Source organism: Charadrius vociferus, unplaced genomic scaffold (genome assembly GCF_000708025.1).
Source record: "Charadrius vociferus isolate BGI_N301 unplaced genomic scaffold, ASM70802v2 scaffold139, whole genome shotgun sequence".
NCBI classification, from domain to species: Eukaryota; Metazoa; Chordata; class Aves; order Charadriiformes; family Charadriidae; genus Charadrius; species Charadrius vociferus.
In genome coordinates, this window is record NW_009650169.1 from 7,083 (window position 1) to 26,815 (window position 19,733).

Genomic DNA, 19,733 nt, shown 5'->3' on the forward strand with positions numbered 1-19,733 from the left:
ACCTCCTCATCACTTTTTTCAAAGTTGATTCCGAGGAGACCGTGTATCTTGGACTTTCCCCCACGCCCCAAAGAAAACTTGAGAATGGGCTCACCGAGCCGGCGCATCGGCCATGTGCTGTCGCTTGAAATAACGTAAATACGAACCTTAATTCTTAACCGGGCTTCAGAGAAGCCTCCGTGTTTGGTACTTTGCCTTCCCTCGGTACCCAGCGTGGCTCTTACCTTCGTTCAGCAGCTCGTAGCGCCTTTCTAGGTCGTGTTCTTTTTCCCTAGGCAAGTTGCAAAAGTTCATCAATATGTTAATTACTAAATCATTAAACACTTTAAAGAACCTTTAACTTACATTGATTTTAGGACTCATAACCCACTTTTCTCTTTAACTTTAAGCTACTCCAAACAAATGATACACAAAGTTAAAACCCCACTCGGGTGGCGCTTTCGGTAACGGGGCCTTTTCCTTCGCTATCGCGTTGGCTTTAATTCCGTCCGTTTAACTCTATTGTGCTACAGGACGTAATTATTTCATATTCATCCTTGGAGCGGCTGTTGTGGAATGTCCTAAGTCTAAAACATTCCCCCGGATCTAATGAACAAATTCCGGCATCGGCCTATTCACCGAGATAATATGACACTGGCAGTATTATCCTATACATATTCTGCCTTAATGAATAATGAAAATTAGACACGGGATTAGAAAGCTGAATATTTTGAAGGTAGAATCTCCCGTCAAGTTCAGACACGGTCGGAAACGCGTGAGCCCAGGCTCTTCCCAGGGAAGTATGCAGGCATCTACACTAGGTGGCATTACTGAAAGAAAGATAATCCAACCGAAAGCCGCCGGAAAAGCAGCGCGGAGGGCAGAACGCCTCTAAAAACCAGCGGCGCCTTCTCCCTTCCTCGGGAAAAAAAAACCAAAAAAAAGAAGTTGATTTCTCTTTACTTTGCACTATCGGTGGTATGATCGCATCGGGACCAATTCACTAATATCCCTCCGGCAGCCCCGGTGCTGCCGAACCAGAGGTGGGATTGAGGATTTCTCCCGACCAGGGAGCGACTCCAATTTTGCCTTCACCTGTCACATCTGAGGCACGATCCGAATCTATCGGTGCTTTTCTAAAATGGGATTTTCTTCTACTGTTGGGCCTTTGAAAATGTAACCGTGCTTAATATTTCTTTAATTACATTTCCCCCCTCCCCTCCAGCTCTGGCTACTCTCGCGTCATCGCACGCTTCTCATTTTCAAGTCTGAAACATGAGAAAAACAAGTGGCTCGACGCGTTCCATGGATCAGCCGTGCCACGCCGCTTTGGAGGGAACATTTTTGAAGTCTAACGAAAAAAGTTTTTGCACCTGCCTGCTGGGGGAATATTCCAGTAAGCCGCCCTTTGGTAAATACATATATCCATCCGTACTTACAGAAGAGAAAGCTGGTTCATTCGTCTTATTAAGGCGTTCTTCTTATTCACCAGCATGAACCACTCCTGCATCATAGCTTCTTCTTCTTCGGTGTTTCTTCCTGCAAGGGAAAGAATTGCATTACTAAGGGGGCATTTCACCAGCTGAGCGACGTGTTTCAGTTTGGGGTTTGGAGTGGGGGTTCAGGCGGTGTCGTTGAGCGTTACGAGGCGTACCCTCCAAGGGAAAAAAATATCATATGGCTCCAAGTCCTGCTCGCTCCGTAAATAAATCCTTGAAAACAGACTTTATACAGCATATATTTTAGTGTTCTTTACCCCACTGGTACCCCAACCTAAATAAACACCTTTTAAAAAAGTACCGTATCTTTTAAATTGTCCCGAAAGAACTATATCGTGGCTATCACCCCAACGAAGAAAAAAAAAACCTTCTTGCTGGTCATCATGACCTCCAAAGCTAAAAACAACCCTTGTGGGCAAGAGCCATTCCCCCTGCGCAAAGCCAGGGCAGGCAGGGTGAGGTGGAAGGGATGAAAGCTGATAATCTGAACCCTTGGCCATGGCGTGGGCACCCACCCGCTCAGCTCCTCTGCGGTTATGGCCACTCTTCCGGACGATGAGTTGGGAAGAGCTGCTCCTCTCACCACCCGCAATCAAACGGGAGCATCTGCGCAAATAGGAATCATTTTGGGGTCCAGGTGCCTACGGGACCCCACGCGTGCGTGTCCATGGACGTGCATCCCCTTCCCCGGCACACAACCATCGCTGCCTCCCAGGCAGGATCAGGATCAGGACCCTCCATAGCCTACCTGTAGGCAGCGCTACGCCCTACCAGACTCTATAAATAGACTGTCCCTTACCACCTCTGCCCCATTGGGCCACGTGGGGAAAGGGAGATGGGTGCCCAGACTATCCTTTCCACGTAGCAGCGTCGCTCAGCCAAACCTCACTCTCTCTGAGCTGGCGGACGAGGAGAAACCTCATCAAAGTCCTCTGTGGAGACTGCACCTCTGCAGTGACCTGCCATTCTCACCTCTCAAGTTGAGCTGAGGAGCAAAGACTATACGGTCCTCATCAAATTATGAAACTCACACATTTCTTATGGTGAAAACTAATGTGGGAAGAAACCTGGGACAGCGGCAAAGGAGCGTGAGCTGGGACTCCCGAGTACTCTTCCCAGCTTCAATGCTGCTTCACCGTGGGCAGATCTCTGCACTGAAGCACCTTGAGTGGAACACGGGGGCAATCACTCGTACCCATCTTGCAAAAGTGCTAGAAGTTAATTCTTTGATGTTTGCAAAGGGTTTTGACATCTCTGATGCAAGGTGCTGTACGCTCGGGGAAGTCATCACACCGTACGATCCCCAGTTGCAGAGAAGCAATTCCCAGCACCAGAAGCTGGAAAGCCACCAGGAAAAATATTGTTTTGCTCTAAAAGAAAGCTTTCAAATTTTTTTTGGATGGCAGCGTTTGAAATGCTTGCACGTACGCGCCTGCCACGCGCGCGTTCCCACCCCAACGCCACGGTAGTGCGCAAGCCCAGATCTGCATGGAGAACCACCTCCTCACCCGGCCATGACCCTGCTGCCTGCAAGGGAAGGTCACCCGCCTTCTCCAAACTATTCCATTCTCCATCGCCGTGGCCCGGTGGGCTTGGTGCCTCCACACAAGGGAAGGAAAAGGAGATGAACAGGGGAGAGGGTCAGCTTGAGGTTGGAGCCGGTGGACCAACATATTCAGAAAAAGTCATGCCATTTGGCCCGCTCTTCTCTCTGACTTGAGACATGCCCCGATATCCACTTACTGCCCTGTGAAGCTCCTGCTCGATGAAACGGTTCCTCGGAAGGGCGCTTTTAGGGTACGTGATTTGCTGGCGGTGAGATGGGAAGTGCAGAGCATCCCAAATTGGGGATGGCCCCACGGCCTTATCGCAAGCAGAAGTCCAGCTCCTGGACAACGGAGCACTGAAGGAGGAAATTTGCCCCATGGCAATGCTCTCCCCCAAGACCCGCACTTCTGGTTTTGGGTAGAAAATATTACGCCACGGCGTTTACAAGAATATTCAGCAGTTCAGCGCTCCCCTGAAGAGGATTAAAACTTATTGGTCCACCTCGCCGTTAAGTTAGAGATCAAAGGCATTGCTGTATCGGTCCATCTAAGAGGGTCTGCTTTCAGAAGTAGATGATAATCAATAGCAGCGACCTTTCGTTGAGATGCGCCAAGTAGCTGAAATTTATTTGGGGAAGAGGGAAAGAAAAAAGGGATAGATTGCCTTTTTTTATCTTTGCAGAATGACCAGTCTACTCCGCCGACGCATGATATTGCCATACTGCCGGCGAAACGAGTTCTCCCAACCAGACATACGTGGCCACAGGAACATTTTAATCGGTTCCTGACCCTAAATTTGTTGGGTTGGGGGGTGGTCTGGGGTCTCTGGCTAAAAGATGCCGTCGTAAACGCGAGCCCTCGCTGCATTTCATTCTGCGAGCCTTGAAAACCGAAACATTTCACAGAATCACAGAATCTCCTAGATTGGAAAAGACCTGTAAGATCATCTAGTCCAATCATTGACCTACCACTGACAAGCCCACCAGTAAACTGTGTCCCTGAGCGCCATATCTACATGACCCTTTCGAAGGAGTTTGACTCAACCGGCGGATCTGAACTTGAATTTCCCGGTGTGTAAATCTCAGGGTAAGAAATTAAGATAATAACCCGCCTATTAATGCATTGCTCCTAAATAAAGTTCGTTGCAGCGTATAAAGAGAAAAAAGAAAAAATCCAGGCAGAGCTTGGAGCTGTCGAGTCGCATCCAAACAGGTGCCTCTTGATATTTCCACGCTGACGCCGAAGCACGCGCGACATCCCTAGAAGAGGCCAGTTGAAAAGTGAGTTAACAAAGTCCGGATTGTTTTTACAGAATTTTTAATCTGTTTTTGTATTCGCTTTGGACCCATGTGATGCCCTGACACCGGTCATGTGATATCGGCTGCGATAGGCACAAATCCCCGGGCAGCAACAAAAGAAGAAAGAGTAAAAAAGAAAAAGCTGAGAAAAAGCTTGCAATTTGGAAAAAAGCCAATTGTACCCCGGCGAAGGCCTTTTTGATCAGCGAAATGACACATGTGTGCAATATTAATAGCGGTCGGCGCCGATATTTTATTTGTTGACCGTCAGCTTTTAAATTCTTGCGCACGGAGCTGAAACAGATTCTTCCCAGGCAAGGAAAATAAAGATGAACTCCCACCATGTAAGAAATTTAAATAACTCTTTTCAGCCAATAGGCTACCATTAGAGCATTACTTTGTTGTTATTATTATTATTTTTTTCCTCCTCGGTGGAAGGATGCGCGCGAAAGGAACACTTTCACCAAGGAAAAAGCCGAGTGCTGTTACTGCAGCGGTATCGCAAGCCAAACTCACATTTACAATCTCTAAATAAAAATAATTTAGAAAAAGCCCTTTTGCGACACAGTTTCACTCTGTAAAACCCTGCTGCTGCCGCTGCCGCTGCCGGGGTTGTTTTTGTTTCCACTTCCCAAGTGTAAAACAAGTATTTAATTGACTTGCTACGAAATGCTCGCAAATTAAAATTGGGAAAATATCCGTGGTGTTCTCGGGGAAGAAAAAAAAAATACAGTTCAGATTATTTAAATGAAGCAAAAACCCCACGTTTGAGAACAAATCGATGCCACGCATGCAGCCCCCTTATCTGAGCCAGTGCAAGACGGCGAAAATCTATAAATAGCCCACAGATCTTAAACTTAATTTTTTTTTTTCCATAATACATGCATTACGCTATTGTTTTCAATACAAAACAACAACAACAACAACAACAAAACCCTTTTAAAGCTAGTAAGTTGGACCATTACAAATTAATCCTGACTTTAATAACTGGTTAAAGACCCCTTCAGCTTTATAAGTAACAAAAAATATTAAAGCCTGTGATCACAGCGAGCTTTTCTCATTTCTCCTCTAACCATTTGTTATTTAATCCAATACTAGTAATCCAATTTGTCCATCAGACTTTTAAAGGGCAGAATGCAACTTCCCCAGCTTAGACACTTTTCAAAGTACAATATATTTTTCAAATGAATGCTGGATGTTTCATTTTTTTCCCCAACTGTTCCTCGCTCTAATGTATGAGGCAAAAAAGAACAAGATGAACATTGTTCGTACTGATTAAGTAAGAGCTCATTAAAGAGCTGTCAGTGCCGTACTTTGAATATGCATGAAGCATATAATCAGATCTAGTACCGTCACTAGAGGAGAATACGGTAAGTACAAAGGATTGATTTAATTACTTAGAGTGGGCTGTGGTGGTAAAGCAGTCTTGTTAGCGCAAAAAGAAAAGGAGGTTGTATTCTGGCACCGTTAGGGGAAAAAGGCAGTTTTAGCTTCTGCCACAATACCTAATCTCAGGATAAAGCACTTTACATTGTGGCTTAAAACCAAGACTGTCAGGTTTCGCCAAAGCCCGGAATTCATCTTATCTTGTTTAACCTCACCTGGTTAACTATCTAGCAGAACATATTTATTCTCTCGAACACCTAATTACGCTTACACCTTTTTTTTTTCTTTTTTTTAGCCTATAGTTCAATAATGACTTCTGAAAACAGTCTTCAAATAAGGGCGGGCAGCGCCGCAAACATCCCACGCATGCAAAATGCATGAAAAACGCAGAACCAGAAACTAAGACGCAACAGTAAGTACACGCGCCTTTATGTGAAAAGACAATACAGCTTTTAATGTCCGACTTTATTATTAGATAGGTTCCGAGGAGGATTCTGGCAGGGTTTCCCTAATTTATTTTCTTCCCCCCCCCTCTTCCTTTCTGCTTTTTTCTCTTTTCGCCCTCTTCCTTTCTGCCTTTTTTCCTGTTTTCTTTTCCTTTCTTCTTTTCTCGTTTTCCTTTCCTTTTTTCTTTTTTATTTTTCTTTTCTTTTCTTTTTTTTTTTTTTTAAATCAATCAATTCTGGTTTTATTTTTCCTCTAGGAATCCAGGGGAATTCTCCCACATCAACTCTCGGTGCCATTTTCTAATTTCATTGTCTGCCTTGAGTGGTGAAGGATGCGTGCTCTATTCTTCTCTTCACTTGACATCTACCAGAACCCTCCTCGGTGATTAGGAACGAGCCCAACACCGAGCCTGGAACAGCACAAGACTCTAAATTCTGCCCTACGAGAAAAATTCTGCTACGAGAAACTCCTACCGACTCCCGACTTGCGATCCTGCGCCGCCATCGCTCCCGCGCAGGATTGCAGCAAGGCTGCAGCGTAAAGTTTGGTGATTTTGTCCTTTACTGAGACAAATTTTAACGAGAGCCAAAATTTTAATGTTAGGAAAAAAAAACCCCAAAAAACCAACCAACACCCAAACCCCTTTCTTTTCTCCTGTGGCTCCTCGCACGTATTCAAATATAATTTTTCCCGCCTGTTACTCACAACTAACTTGAGCCAATTTTCATCTACAATGCGCAAGAATTACGAGCATGTTTATATGTTACCACTTTTGAGAACAATAAACGCGGGTTTTAACGTCGTACGGCTTCCAGGCAGTCTTTTAAAAATGCCTTCTCCTTCGCATTCCTCGGGATTTACAAATGGACCTTTGTTTACACTGTAAGCTAATTATTTGTCAAATATTTAAATAAGAAGCATCTTGACAAATGCCTCTTCTGAATCAACTTGAAAAAACAATATTATTTTTTTTGGTCTTTTTGTCTTTTTCCTTTCCTGCTAAAAATACTTCCAAACCCAGCCCTTACGCTCAGCCAGCTCTCAGGACGTACATGTGCCATTAGAGCCATTATTTTTGAGCCGTTTGGGCAGCTAGTCGTTAGATAAACCCAATATGGATTAACGTAGCAAACCTGGACATTGCTAAGAAAACAGAGAAGAAAGCGCCTACGAAACGCTGCGAATACCACTTAAAAGGAAGAAAAAGCAGCAACATGCAGGGACAAGATTAGTTTGCAGTGTAAATGGATGAACACAGGAACTCCGCCACACTTTCTACCGTTGTAAATCTGTCGAGATAAGCCAATAGATTGATATTTTTTAAAAGAAAAAAAAATAAATAAAAATCCTTAAATGTAAATGTATTTAGCTGTTGTGCAAAAACGAATTACAACCCGCGGAAGATAAATAATAAAAGGTTTCTATCAGCATCCCAAACCGGCCCATTCAATCCGGCAAGAAATAACAGGTTTACAGAAATCACTTTGTACGCCGTCTTAAGCGGTAATTGTTTTTAAATTTTATTTGCACTGCGTAGAGTGTGTGTGCCATGGTGTCACGGTTAAACACAGAAAACTCCCCACGTCTCCCCATTTACCTCAACAGAACTACATGAAAAACAACCTACTTAAGACAGAGCCCATTCTTCGCCCATTTGCTGATGTTTACACACAGTTTTAAAATAGAATAGAAGCAGCTTTCTTCACTCAACACACTTGGGTGAAGAGGCCAGCAGCAGAATGCCAGCGCATGTGAACTAGAGCGGGGCGAATAACGACAAAAACCGGCCAATTTCGTGCGCTCTGCTCCTTTTTCTGGGCTATTTGGTCGTTGACAGAAGCTGGATGACCACCGAGAGCCGTCCCGACGCCCCAAAATTAACAGGAAGGTCTTTTGAAAACATACCCCCGCCACCTTTATTAAATGCCTGCTGAAAAAAATAAACCCCAAAACATAAACCCCAAGTTGCATTCGCCCAATCGTGGGGACGAGTTTTTACGAGTTTCTTGTCTTAGGAGCGAGCGGACAGATTGGCTTGTTTACCTGAAGGAGAACACGAATAGCAAATAAAGAATAGTTCTAGGACGTGTCGCATCTTGTCTCCTAAGAACCTGGGGAAATTCACTGAAATTGAAGGTGGTGTGTTTAAAACCGATAAAAAGCACTGTCTTTCCTCAAAGCCTCATCATTTACCAGGAGAACCCGTCGCCACGAGGCAATGTTGAAACTAAGAGCTCAGCAAGAATTAAAACCAGGTTGAACGTTGAATACGGAAAGGCAAAGCTGGAGCAATAAATATCCAACCAACCAACCAAAAAACCATGGGAGGTAGGAAGCGGATCCCCCTGCTACAGGACACGAGCTAACCTTTAATTTTTAGAGGTTAAATGAAATGTTCCCTGGGGCCAGGTTAGGCCATAACCGGTCCCTGAAGAGTGTTCTTGCCCCTGCCTGGGTTCAACCCACACATGTCCCTCTACGGGACGGTGTTTCAGACCAGAGCGCGGGGCCAATCCGCCACGGCAATTCACATCTTTACGGAAAGGAAACACGGGAAGGGACGAGAAACAACACCGGGTGTTTTAGCTGACCAACCCCACATTGCTAACAATGGAAGGTCTCGAACCCTTCCAAGTCAAGGGTGGACTTCCCACCGATTTTAATAGTCTTCTCATCTCGCTCGCTGCGAACAGCTTATGCGCAGAGGAGCTTCTTGTTTTTAATGCGATTTACTGAATTTAACAAATACTTAGGCAGAAAAGCCTATATTCACAACAGATGTTCCTTGCAGAGGAGAGTTGCACGAGGCCTACCACAAAATGCGTCCAACACAACTGAAAGCTACGGGGAAGGTTTTTAAATGACTCAATTTTTCACAGAGCGAAACTGAGGCATCCCGAAAGAGACCAATTTTCTGAAAAATCACCTTCTGCTGCTTTCAGAGGACCACCTTTGGTGGAAAAGCTCAGAATTTGGGGCAAAAAAATTGTTTCCAGTTCTCAGCGTCCAAACGGACCCTGCAGTAGGCACCCCACAGCATGAGTAGACGGGCTGCTCCACCTTGAGCTTCAGGCCTCCCATTTCGGACTACCCTGCCCAGCTTTCTTCCAGAATACTACATCTTTTCATGAATGAGGGCCTCCTCGGTTATTAAAAACCACCAAAAATGAACACGAACAGCCACCAAGAGAGAAACAGGTTGGGATCGTTGCTCACATCACCCTGCAGAAGAGCCAGCTAGCAGATGAAGCCCTAGCAGAGTTTTCCGAGTTCTGAATCGGATGGGAAAATGCCTAAGGAACATTAGAAAGGCAAATTCGCGGCCACTAACTTGCTGCCTGAGAACAGTTGAGAAGGAGACATTGACGGCCACACAATGGTGTCTCATAAAGGTAGGTAACGACTGCCAAGAATCTGCCAGGCAGAGTTACATTGCAGGGCATTGTCCGCCCCCATTTCAGCCCCCCAAAGTACTGGAACCCTAACGAAACGGAGCCGCCGCCAAGGGAACGCCTTTATCGCAAGCACACATCAAATTAGCTTCATATCAAAGAGGAAACTTGTAATTTCTACGGTTGCTGAAACGTGGTAAATCAGAGAGGCTTATTCAAAATTTTGAGAGCCGTGCAAACAGAAGGACGGGGTTCGGACTGCATCCCAGCGCGTATGAGGATTTCTTCTACCTGGAGTGGGGCTGACTCACGAAGAGACAAGCATTCGTGGCCTGCAGTCTTGGCAAACCTACAATTATCACAGGACCGAAAGTTCCACGAAAGGACGAACCGCCTGAAAGGTCGCTGATTTTCTCAACGCGACGAGTCAACACAGCAGCCGCTAGAAAATAACGGCAAATCGACAGAAACAGAATGCCTGGGCTTGATAAAGATTGCGAATATATTTTAAATGTGGGACCACCAATCCAGACCAAGCGAGCACATAGTTTGCGGCTCGAAAATTCAGATGACAAGAGGTGGGATTCAACCGAAACATCTGGAGAGACTCCTATAAGAAAGTGACGCCTCCTGCCTTGAGGACAGTGCCTGCAAGGATCTTAGCACTGAGCAGAACCAAGGCTTGTCCTTTATCACCCTCTGGTATTCTTTGCACCCAGATTTTCTCACGTAGCACAACTTCAGAAGAAACGCGGGCTTGGGAAAAGTGTACCTCAGACCTCTGCTTGGAGCACAGGAAACACACACCATTAACTGATACATGCGAACCTTTGAAGCTACGGAAGAAATCGTAGTTCACGCTTGGAAGTTCACCAAGAAGGGGATGACGGGCTGGCAGATGCACTATTTCGCTCGCAGGTTGACAAGTAGAGTTGGACGCTTTCTTATGCGTGACGGTAATTTCTCTATGGCTCATAACTACTCCATAGAGCAGTTGCCTGTTTAATTGGCACATGACAGCTGGGTAAGATGCTGAAGGGAGAGGCCAGATAACCTTAAAGTCATTGGATTGTGCTCTACTAGGCAGCATATTTATCCCGTTTTTACCAAATGTTGCCTTACTTTCTTGAGAACGTATTCTCCTGGAGCTGGGAAGGGGCGGTGGACAGTTTAAAATGACTTCTTTGTCTGCTAAGGAATTTAAGCCAAGCAACTGCCTGAAGTGAGGTGACGGCTAGCAATTAATGTGACCTTGTATCGGCGCTAATGAAGATGCCCACTCTTATTGGGAGTTGGCAGGCTTATGCTTCTGGGATCCAAAACCTCCCAGGGCCAACTGGGCAAGTTCAGCTAGGTCGAGGTGTCCTGAGGCCCCCCAGTTTCCAGTTTTGACAGAAAAGGTGTATTTGGAGGTAAACGGGAGAAAACCAAGAAAAAATAACAAGGCTTTCTGCAGATTGCAGTGGCATCGTGGGCTGGGAGCCCCCGGGGGTGACCAAAGTGCCTTTCTCCTTCGCCTTCTCTTTGCAGGCAGGCACCGATTGTAGAGCTAACTTCAGGCACAAAGCCAAAGACTAGGCCTACCACATGAAAGAGCACTTAAGACTGCAATACCACAAAGAAAGATGGAAATCAGTTAAAAGAAGCAAGTGTCTGTTGGGTCTTGCAAGACTTTTGGAAGGCTCGCAAGTCTATTCATAGCGCCTAGGGCTCTCCCAAAGTAGCCTCTTGCTACACGGCCAGCGCTGCGCTCGGGCTCTCCTCGTCAAGCTGGCTTCAAGGACTTTGTTGACAGGTTCTTTTAAGGCAATGATGAGGCTACAAGCCAGGGAAGCACAGAGAGGAGGCCGCCTTATCGTTCAGTCCTTCAACAGCCAATGGCAATTCCGTGTTACTTTGAGGGAAAAAAAATATAAAATATGGGCATTGTCGCTGCTGAGCTGCTTGAAGGATTTAATGAACTTGGGCCTGGGAAGACTGAACGCGCACGCTGCCCGTGTCTGGTCTTAGAAAGGTCTCCTCCTGGGAACTTCTGCCTAGCAATGCACAGATCTAAGATGGAAGAGACGTGCGGAATTAGAGAGTCAGAACCATCAACTCTGGGGTTTGGCACGGTGTGTTCGTTCTGTGGGAGCTCCTCAGCTGTAGAAACGCTAGGAAAAACACGGCCAGATGGTCTTCCTTTACCAAAAGCAAGTCAAGATTGCTTCACAGGAACTACTAACAGGAGGAGGAGACTGGCGAGGAAAGAGTTTGCCAGTAAGAGACTGTGGAGCCAACACGACAGAAGGGAAAATGGAGAAAGGTTGACAGGCCTCAAGAACTTCTCAGTCGCTCATAAAACACCCAATTCTGGCAACTACAAAACCCATACTTGTGCAGAAATTTGCGTATGAAAGATCAGGACCCCGAAGACTCAGGTCAGAAAACCAGCTCACTAGCGTGCCACTTTATTTGCATGAACAAATTTTAATGAATGGCTTTGTGCTGCATGGATTCGGTACCAGCGGGTGTTCCTACTGAGCTCTGCGGGCTTCAGGTCAGTCAAATCACGCTTGGGTGCAACGTAGAAGCGCGGTTACCATATTGCAAATGGGATCTCGACATTGATGTTGCTGCTCTCCTTTCACCCAGGGTTTTGGTAGCTGACAAAACTCCCATTACAATAACCCAGGCAGCAAGTTAGCATCCCCAAACGCTGCAGAGAGAAGCGTCTCAGCAAGCGCTTTATAATATTGCTTTGCTTCAAAAAACGCAGTAACTACCAACGCATAGTTTGGTGAACTGTTATCATAGTTTGGTGAACTGTTCCCTAGTTCCAAACCCCCTATGGCAGGGGGGTTGGAACTCGATGATCTTCAAGGTCCTTTCCAACCTAAACCATTCTATGATTCCATGTCACAATTAAGAATCACTAACTCTTGTGGTCGTGTCAAAAAGCCTTTTGTTCTGCCCATTGCAAACTGCTATTAGTAAGATCCTTCCGGCCTCCTAATTGTTAGGCATTCCCAATAGGGAATGCTCCCAAACTAACACCAGCAAAAAAACAAAGCGGTGTCACGGACGTATCCGAAGTGAAAACTCACTTTTTACACTAAATGTAAAAAAGTAAATGGTGAAGACATTGTTTTCAGCGACACTATTGAATTTTCTGTCTCGCCAGAACTGCCGTTGTTACACTGTCCTTCCTCCCGCTCCGTTTCGGCGTGTGCGTCTTTGTCTTTCCCAATAGGGTTGGACAACTCTCCACCACCTCGTAGTCTGGCAAGTTTTCAGTTCATCTGAGATTAATCATGCTGACTAAGCAAAACCACGGCGTATACGGAAAGCAAGGCTGGCAAACTGCTACAAAAACTGCGGTGTTACCAGTTCATTCCTTCTGATTTATGTCAGATATGGAAACATGAAGAGGCCATGATGATTCCCCTATCTAGCGACAACTCCCTCCTTATGTATACGCGCTGGTATTCGTCGCACTAGCTGCTCGCGGGCCTGGAGACCATTTTTTACAAAATTTGCAAAACCAATTTTGAAATGGAGTTCCGTCTCGTGGGCAAAACCCAACATTCATCATTCTCCTCCCCAAGCCCCGACACCGGCGAACACAAGTCTGCGTTTACTTTTGAGAATGCCAACGAGAATTGCCAATTCAATTGTTTTTTAAGAGACAAAAAACTTGGCTTAGGGAGTAGGATGCCTCCTCCTAGCTTATCCCTCCCTCCCTCAGTGCAAATTTGTGTCACAGACTGGAAGACTCCAGTAAGGAGCATTCAAGGCGGTATAATACCGACTGGTAAATGCAGCTTGATAATCAGGTTTGTGAAGGTGCGGAGCGTATAAGGGATTTATTTTTGATCACGAATCTATACCCATATACATCGTCAAGCCCCCATTGAGAAGCAGACCACTCCAAGTGATTAATACAGCTAAAGGGGGCAGATAAGAGATCAATGACAAAAATCACCTGGTAAAAAAAAAAAAAAGAAAAAGAAAAAAGTAAAAGGCGTCGCATTAAAAGGGCTTTTACTTCGCATGGGAAACAATACCGAGAAACCTGTATTTTAGCACTTGTACTCAACAAGCACTCCAAAGTATGCCGGGATGAGAACAGAAACCCATCCTTTCTAATAATCTTGTGACAAAAGCTAAAAGACATCATCCTATTAACTAGTGATCTCAACTGCTAATGCAGAGTACTTCCTGGTGCCTTTTATGTAGAATGCCGCTATTAAAAAACCACTAAACATTCACTGTGAACAACACGGAATCATTCATCTTTTATCAGCATCTCTTGTTAGAGGAGTATGAGAGGGGCTGAAGGTGTCATTGATATTATAGAGTGGAAATTAATCAGAAATTTTTCTCATATTTGCCTCATCACACTCATTTACTTTTGTACAAATTTCCCCCTGCTAAAAAGTTCATACCCAGCCCCCTGTTGTACGCTTTTAAGTTGAGAATATTCAACGAGTGCGTCAACTGAAAGGCACCAGGTCCCAACACAAAAAGCATTCGAAATTCTCATTTAGTTGTCTTTATTTTGCTAGCGCCATGTGGTCCTTGAAGATGTAGAAAACACGGGAAGCCGAGTAAAGATCAGAGCAAGCTCATTAGCATTCTGACAAAATTGGAGTGGTGGAGATGTATAGTTTGCCTAGTTTGTCGTTTTGAAAGCTACCGGTGGTAAGCTTTCTATTTCATTGTGCTTTTGTCTTTTTTGGGGGTTTTCAACGCAGCGGGGTGGTTGTTAGCCTCGGTTTTCACAGTGCATTGTGGGAACCTTGCCTGCACATTCAAGCCTATATAGTATCACTCCAGTTCGAGTCAAAAAGTTTTTGTGGGTTTGTTGGTTTTTTTTTCTCCACCTATTTATTTCATAATCACCTATACTAACGCATAATCGTCGTCTGGCTGTCAAAACCCATCCTGCCTGACACCTGCTTTATAAAATTAAACACAAAAAAGAAAAAAAGAAAAAAGAAAGAACAACCCCCCCCAATAAAATAAACTGAGCTGTATTGAAAAATAAAACCTTGTAAACGTGTTGCTAGTTTTCTTCAAAAGACAAGATAAGAAGAAATTAATTTAAATTCCACTGTTTACAATAAACTGGAAATGAATTTGAGACAGATCCAGTTGATTAGAATTCAAAAGAGACTCTTTCACCGTATAAGATCCCCAATTCTATTTCAGAGCCTCTTGAAGGGAAGATGGGTTTATGCTCCAGAATTATGGAAATAATGAATTACCTCTTAGAAGACCTAAAGAAGTTATTACTCTGGTCATTTGATTTTTATTTTTTTTTTCTTTTTTTTTTTTTTTTTAAACATAAGGCTCACTTTGAAGGGCTAAAAGGGCTACATTAACGCTGCTATTCGACATGAGCGTTTCCAAGTTGCAATGAAATGGATAAAGGTCTTTTTGGAGGAATTTATCTGCTAAATCCTTGTGGTTGCCCTCCTATCTCGGATGATGACCCAAAAGAATGTCAACAGCTCATTTCCCAGAGAGCTGGAAAGAGTCACTACGCAAGCCATAATCTGCACGTTCTCAAAGAACCGTTTCAAACATTACATTTCACAAGCTGTTTAAAGAGATTTTTTTTTTTATTATTATTTTTTTTTTCCTTCCCCCCCCTTTTCTCATCTCCACTATCCTACCAGTACTTTGGACATCAGTGCTTCGGAGAGGAGGGCTTTAAGAAAGTAGAAATGTGACTTTTTCCCTATATTGTGTCGGCGGGTCGGTGCGGACGGGCACGCACGTCCGGGGCACCGTGCAACACGTGAGCGCCCGCCGTTTCCCCCGCCTCCGCCCCCGGCGTCAAATCGACGGCGCTAAATTCTAGCCGTGCTTACGGCAGGGCCAAGTCAATGCGAAGAATCCAAATGTAGGAAGTCACCCCTAATTTACTCATTGGGGTTTTTATTTTTATTTTTTTTTAATATAATGTTGTGTTAGGCAGCCAAAATCGCAGCTATCCTTTTGGTAGGAAAGGATAAAACCCGGCCTGAAAGGAGCTACAACTGTCCAGATTCGGATACAGTAAATTTTACAACGGAGTGAGAGGGGATTAAAGATTTATTTACTTAGCAAGGGGGAAAGGGGAAACCGATATTACGAGGAAAAAGCCCCGTTAGACAAAACCTTCAAACTTCTTTCTTTTTGTCATGCGCTTGGATAGCATCCTTGAGGACGTCAAAGCAGCCGGCGAGTCGCAGCCGGCCTCTGCACAGCACCAAAAGCAGACGGGCAGGCCAAAGAGGGAACCCCGGTCTTTAAAAGGCAAAAAAAACACCCCCAAAAATATAGGCAGGCAAGCGCCCGGAGACAGAAAGCTCCGAGATACACCCCCTGCAGCTGTGCGGATTTGACACGTCTAAATTTTTCCATCGTATTTAAGATCTAATTTCGCTCTACGCCCGTGTGAAACACAGGAAATTTAATCACAGGAGGCGGTGCAACGTGTAAGTTATACACGAAGAGTTGTATTCCCCCCAACTAAAACCACCACACACGCACACACACCCCCCAGCCCCGAGAATTAAATCGCAGGTGTTATTTTAAGCTTAACAAAAGGCAGAATTTTGCCAGCACTTTTATTTCCAATCTGCCTTCTATCACTCCCTTCCTTTTCAACTGAGGTTCCGACTCCCGGCAGAGACAAATAACCTGGAGCCTGTTATCCGCACCGCGGTAAAGGCGACCGAATTATTTTCTATACTTCGCAATGTGCTTATAGCTGCAAAATTATTTATCTCCTTCACTGCGTTCTCCGAGGAAAGTTTCCTCCAGAAGAATCGCCGGGACCAGCCATATCAAATTAGAGGGCAGTCAGGAGTGTCTAAGTCCAGCTTTAAAACAAATATCATAACAATTACTTAGCCATATGGAAAATAGGGTATGTCTTTCCCGCAAGCTTTTATACATTTTCTATCTCAAATTTCAACTTCATTAGAAACTATTTCTGACTAGCAAGCTGCAAGATTGCTAAATATCTAACTGTTAACTCACCATGAAGAGAGAGACTCTTTTGAATGGCAGAACTTTTCCAAGATGCAAATGAACAATAATCTCATTTCGAGAGTAAATTAACTGAAGGATTCATTTTAATGTGTTTCAAAGTCTCCGAAATGAAGTGGCGGTTGCAACCTATGCAACACACACACACACACACACACGCACGCGTGCGCGCTCCCGCAGCACCCCCGCCGTACCCAACTCCCATCGTCAGGAGGACTCACATTGTACTTATGTTTAGGTCCCTATGACTTAAAGGCCAGATGTTTCACAAATGACCAACAATTGGAGGTTAGAATAAATTAATGACTGATTTCTGAGCTTTGATGGAATTAAGCATACTTCTTTTCTCAATGTGCCATGTGAATGTTCCCCCGTTAAACTTTTTTTTTTTCTTTTTTTTTTTTTTTTTGACAAGTGAGGCCACCCGGCAGAAAACAACTGATGCAAAACCCAGGAGTAATCCCTCTGTTTAGTTCAACACTGTGGTTAGCCTTAACACTGCCTCTATTATCCACTGGATTTAGAGAAACTTTCATTTATTTGTTGGCCTCAGTCTTCCAACTTTGTTGCCTTCTTTAAAGGGCCCAAGACCCATTCCTATGTAAATACATTTGCATAGGGGCCACAATGAACCGTTCTGGGACTGGGATTAAACTCCCCGAACGAGATAGATCGCTGCGCCGCGCCTGTTTGTGATCTTCACCTAAGTACTTTCCCAAATACGTCCGAGTAAATGAAGCCGATGTCAACTCTCGCTACGGGAACGCACGGACTTTCTAAGAAACGCTCCGTCGCCAACTACCTACCAAAGCCCCCCAACTCTCCAACAACACCACGGGGCAGACGGGGTGCCCCAACCGGGAAATTACCAAAAGAGAGAGAAAACGAACAAAAAGGCCCTGTCATTCGGGAGCTGTTAAGATCGGCGCTTTATTTGCTGCAAAATGTCATCGCCTCTCCTAACCTGTTCCTCTTGGGGCAGGACAACAGGATCCCTGTTGTAAAAGCGATGATTCGCGGCTACTCGGGGTTTCACTTGGGTTGGTTTTTTGGGGTTTTTTTTTGATTTCTTGCTGCCTCTGTTTATAAAGAGTACCTAAGGTATAATGTACTATTATATACTGTACACAATACAGCCTCCTGGCAGCCAATGCAAATATAAAGCTTCGCATCCAGCAAGCCTATTAGGGAAACGGCACCGGCCTTAATCCCGGCAATTACAACCCTCAAAAAATGCAGGTGGACTCTCGGCGCAATTTCGCCATTCCCACATACAAAATGCCAACACCTTTGAGGTTTCCGTTCTCTCCAGAGAGGCAGGACGGACCTAAAGCATATACTGAGGACCGGTTTTGTGATTCCACTGGCACCGAGGACCCTGGGCCAGGAATGGCAACTGAATATATTCTTTTGGTATGCATTTAAGGAGATAACACCTTCTTCCAGGGGCTCAAGGAACATAGATATCTCATTCTTTGCTTTGCAGTGCAGTCTGGTTGAATTAAGTTTAAAAAGTTTCGTATACATAACTTCAAAAAAAAAATAAAATCGTATTATAGCGTTGTTCAAGTCCACTGCTACAAAGGTTAAGAACACGAAGCCAACTATATCAAACTTAATCACACTGAAAAATACGCTAGCCACGAGCGAGTTGCATAACTGGAAGCATGTTAATGAAGACATGGCTCAAATCATCAACCGATTCTGATTTACGCTTTATTCTCCTTATTCCTGACTGTAGGGCCCGTCTCCCCTGCCCCGCGTAAATACCATATACAAACCCAATTTCTCTCGTTGGACTAAGCACATCAATACAAAAGCAAATGAACTACCAAAGTGCCCTAATTAACAATTTTGCAAGTGAATGCAGACATCAGCGCCACACTGCAGCCATTAAAGTCTATTCCTTGCCATATCTGTTTCTGTTAACATTTCAATAGACCAATTAAATGACCTTTCCCCCCCTCAAACTCAATTAAGCTATTTGAACATCAATTGATAACTTACCATGTATTTATGCAAAATGCGCAAGCAAGAGATTCTCTCTCTTTTTTTTTTTTCCCTTCCTTCCCCCCCCAACCCCTGCAATGATGTTTCGAAGAAGAGAAAACTATCTGAACTCTCCTGTCCTTGGTATTCCATGGAGAGGTGGCCCAGGGACGGGCTGCCTCCCAAGGGTGACCCTCTGGGCCCGGTGGCGGGCGGGTTGGAGCAAGCAGGTGCGAGGCAGATCTTCTTCTTCCATGCGGTTTGGTCTCCACCAAGCCAGCAGCTGCTTTGGGAGGTCAAAAGAAAAGCGGAGACAGCCATCTCTTTCGGCTTGTTGGGAGTATCACATCCCTGGGTCACTGCCAGCGCTGGTAGGTGGCACAGGGTCACACCAGCCAACTTGGAGAATTGTTTCTTGGTTGTCTCCGGTTTCCCCCTTTATTTTAATTTTTTTAAATATTTTTTTTTCTTGGTCTTGAGGTTTTTTTCACATCTGGTTCGACGGCGAGAAAGTCTAAGGGGTGCCCCAAGGCGTACACCTTTGGGAGCCCCCCCCTCCACCCCACCGCACAGCAGGTATGACATTTGAGTGCCTCCCGCCCGCCCCGTTGGTAAAAGAGGTGATTTGCTGACATTTGCATTTTCCCGAGGGGCTCACCCCACCGGGAATCCGTTTGTCACAAATTCAGGGGACTTGAGCGGAAGAGGGTAAAGGCGACGCTGGGAATTCTTTGCTCATGTTAAAGGCTAGATAAGGGTCAGCGTCTCCTCTTTGAGAGCCGGCCTTTGCTTCCCAGCCCAGGTAAACACCAGTTCCCCCCGGGGCGTGCAGATAGGGACTGAAAGCATAGGGATTTATGGAAAATCAGACCACCTCCATCTAGGAGGTGAGGCATTTCCATGCTGCTGCTGCAACTCGTTCTGGTGAGAAACAGAAATTTGTTGGCTTCAAGAATCACAAGGACGATGACACATCTTCCAGCAGAAATAAGAAATGAGTATTTGTTTGGGGCGTTCAGAGGAAAGCTTTGTAAGTACCTGTTCCCCCCTCAGCAGACTTTTTTCAGATCCGAAAACAAAGCTCTGAGTTTAAACTAAGAAGAAACAAAGCAGAAAACCCAGAAGTAGAGGGGAGGGAGGTATAAATTGTTTAGCTTTCCTTATGTCTCTCTC

The 19,733-nt window shown here is 44.9% G+C and overlaps 1 protein-coding gene across 1 annotated transcript in view; it reads right to left on the reverse strand.

The window, feature by feature from the left end:
- Positions 1-224: 224 nt before the first annotated feature.
- EHBP1 (EH domain binding protein 1) overlaps positions 225-19,733 on the reverse strand; it is a gene marked incomplete at its 3' end in the record, with an annotated part of 225,619 nt that continues 206,110 nt past the window's right edge. The window contains exons 21-22 of the mRNA XM_009892512.1: positions 1,419-1,518; positions 225-271 (exon numbers count right to left, since the gene is read on the reverse strand). Of these exons, the coding sequence (XP_009890814.1) occupies positions 225-271; positions 1,419-1,518 (147 nt within the window). The remainder of the gene's footprint in view (positions 272-1,418; positions 1,519-19,733) is intronic.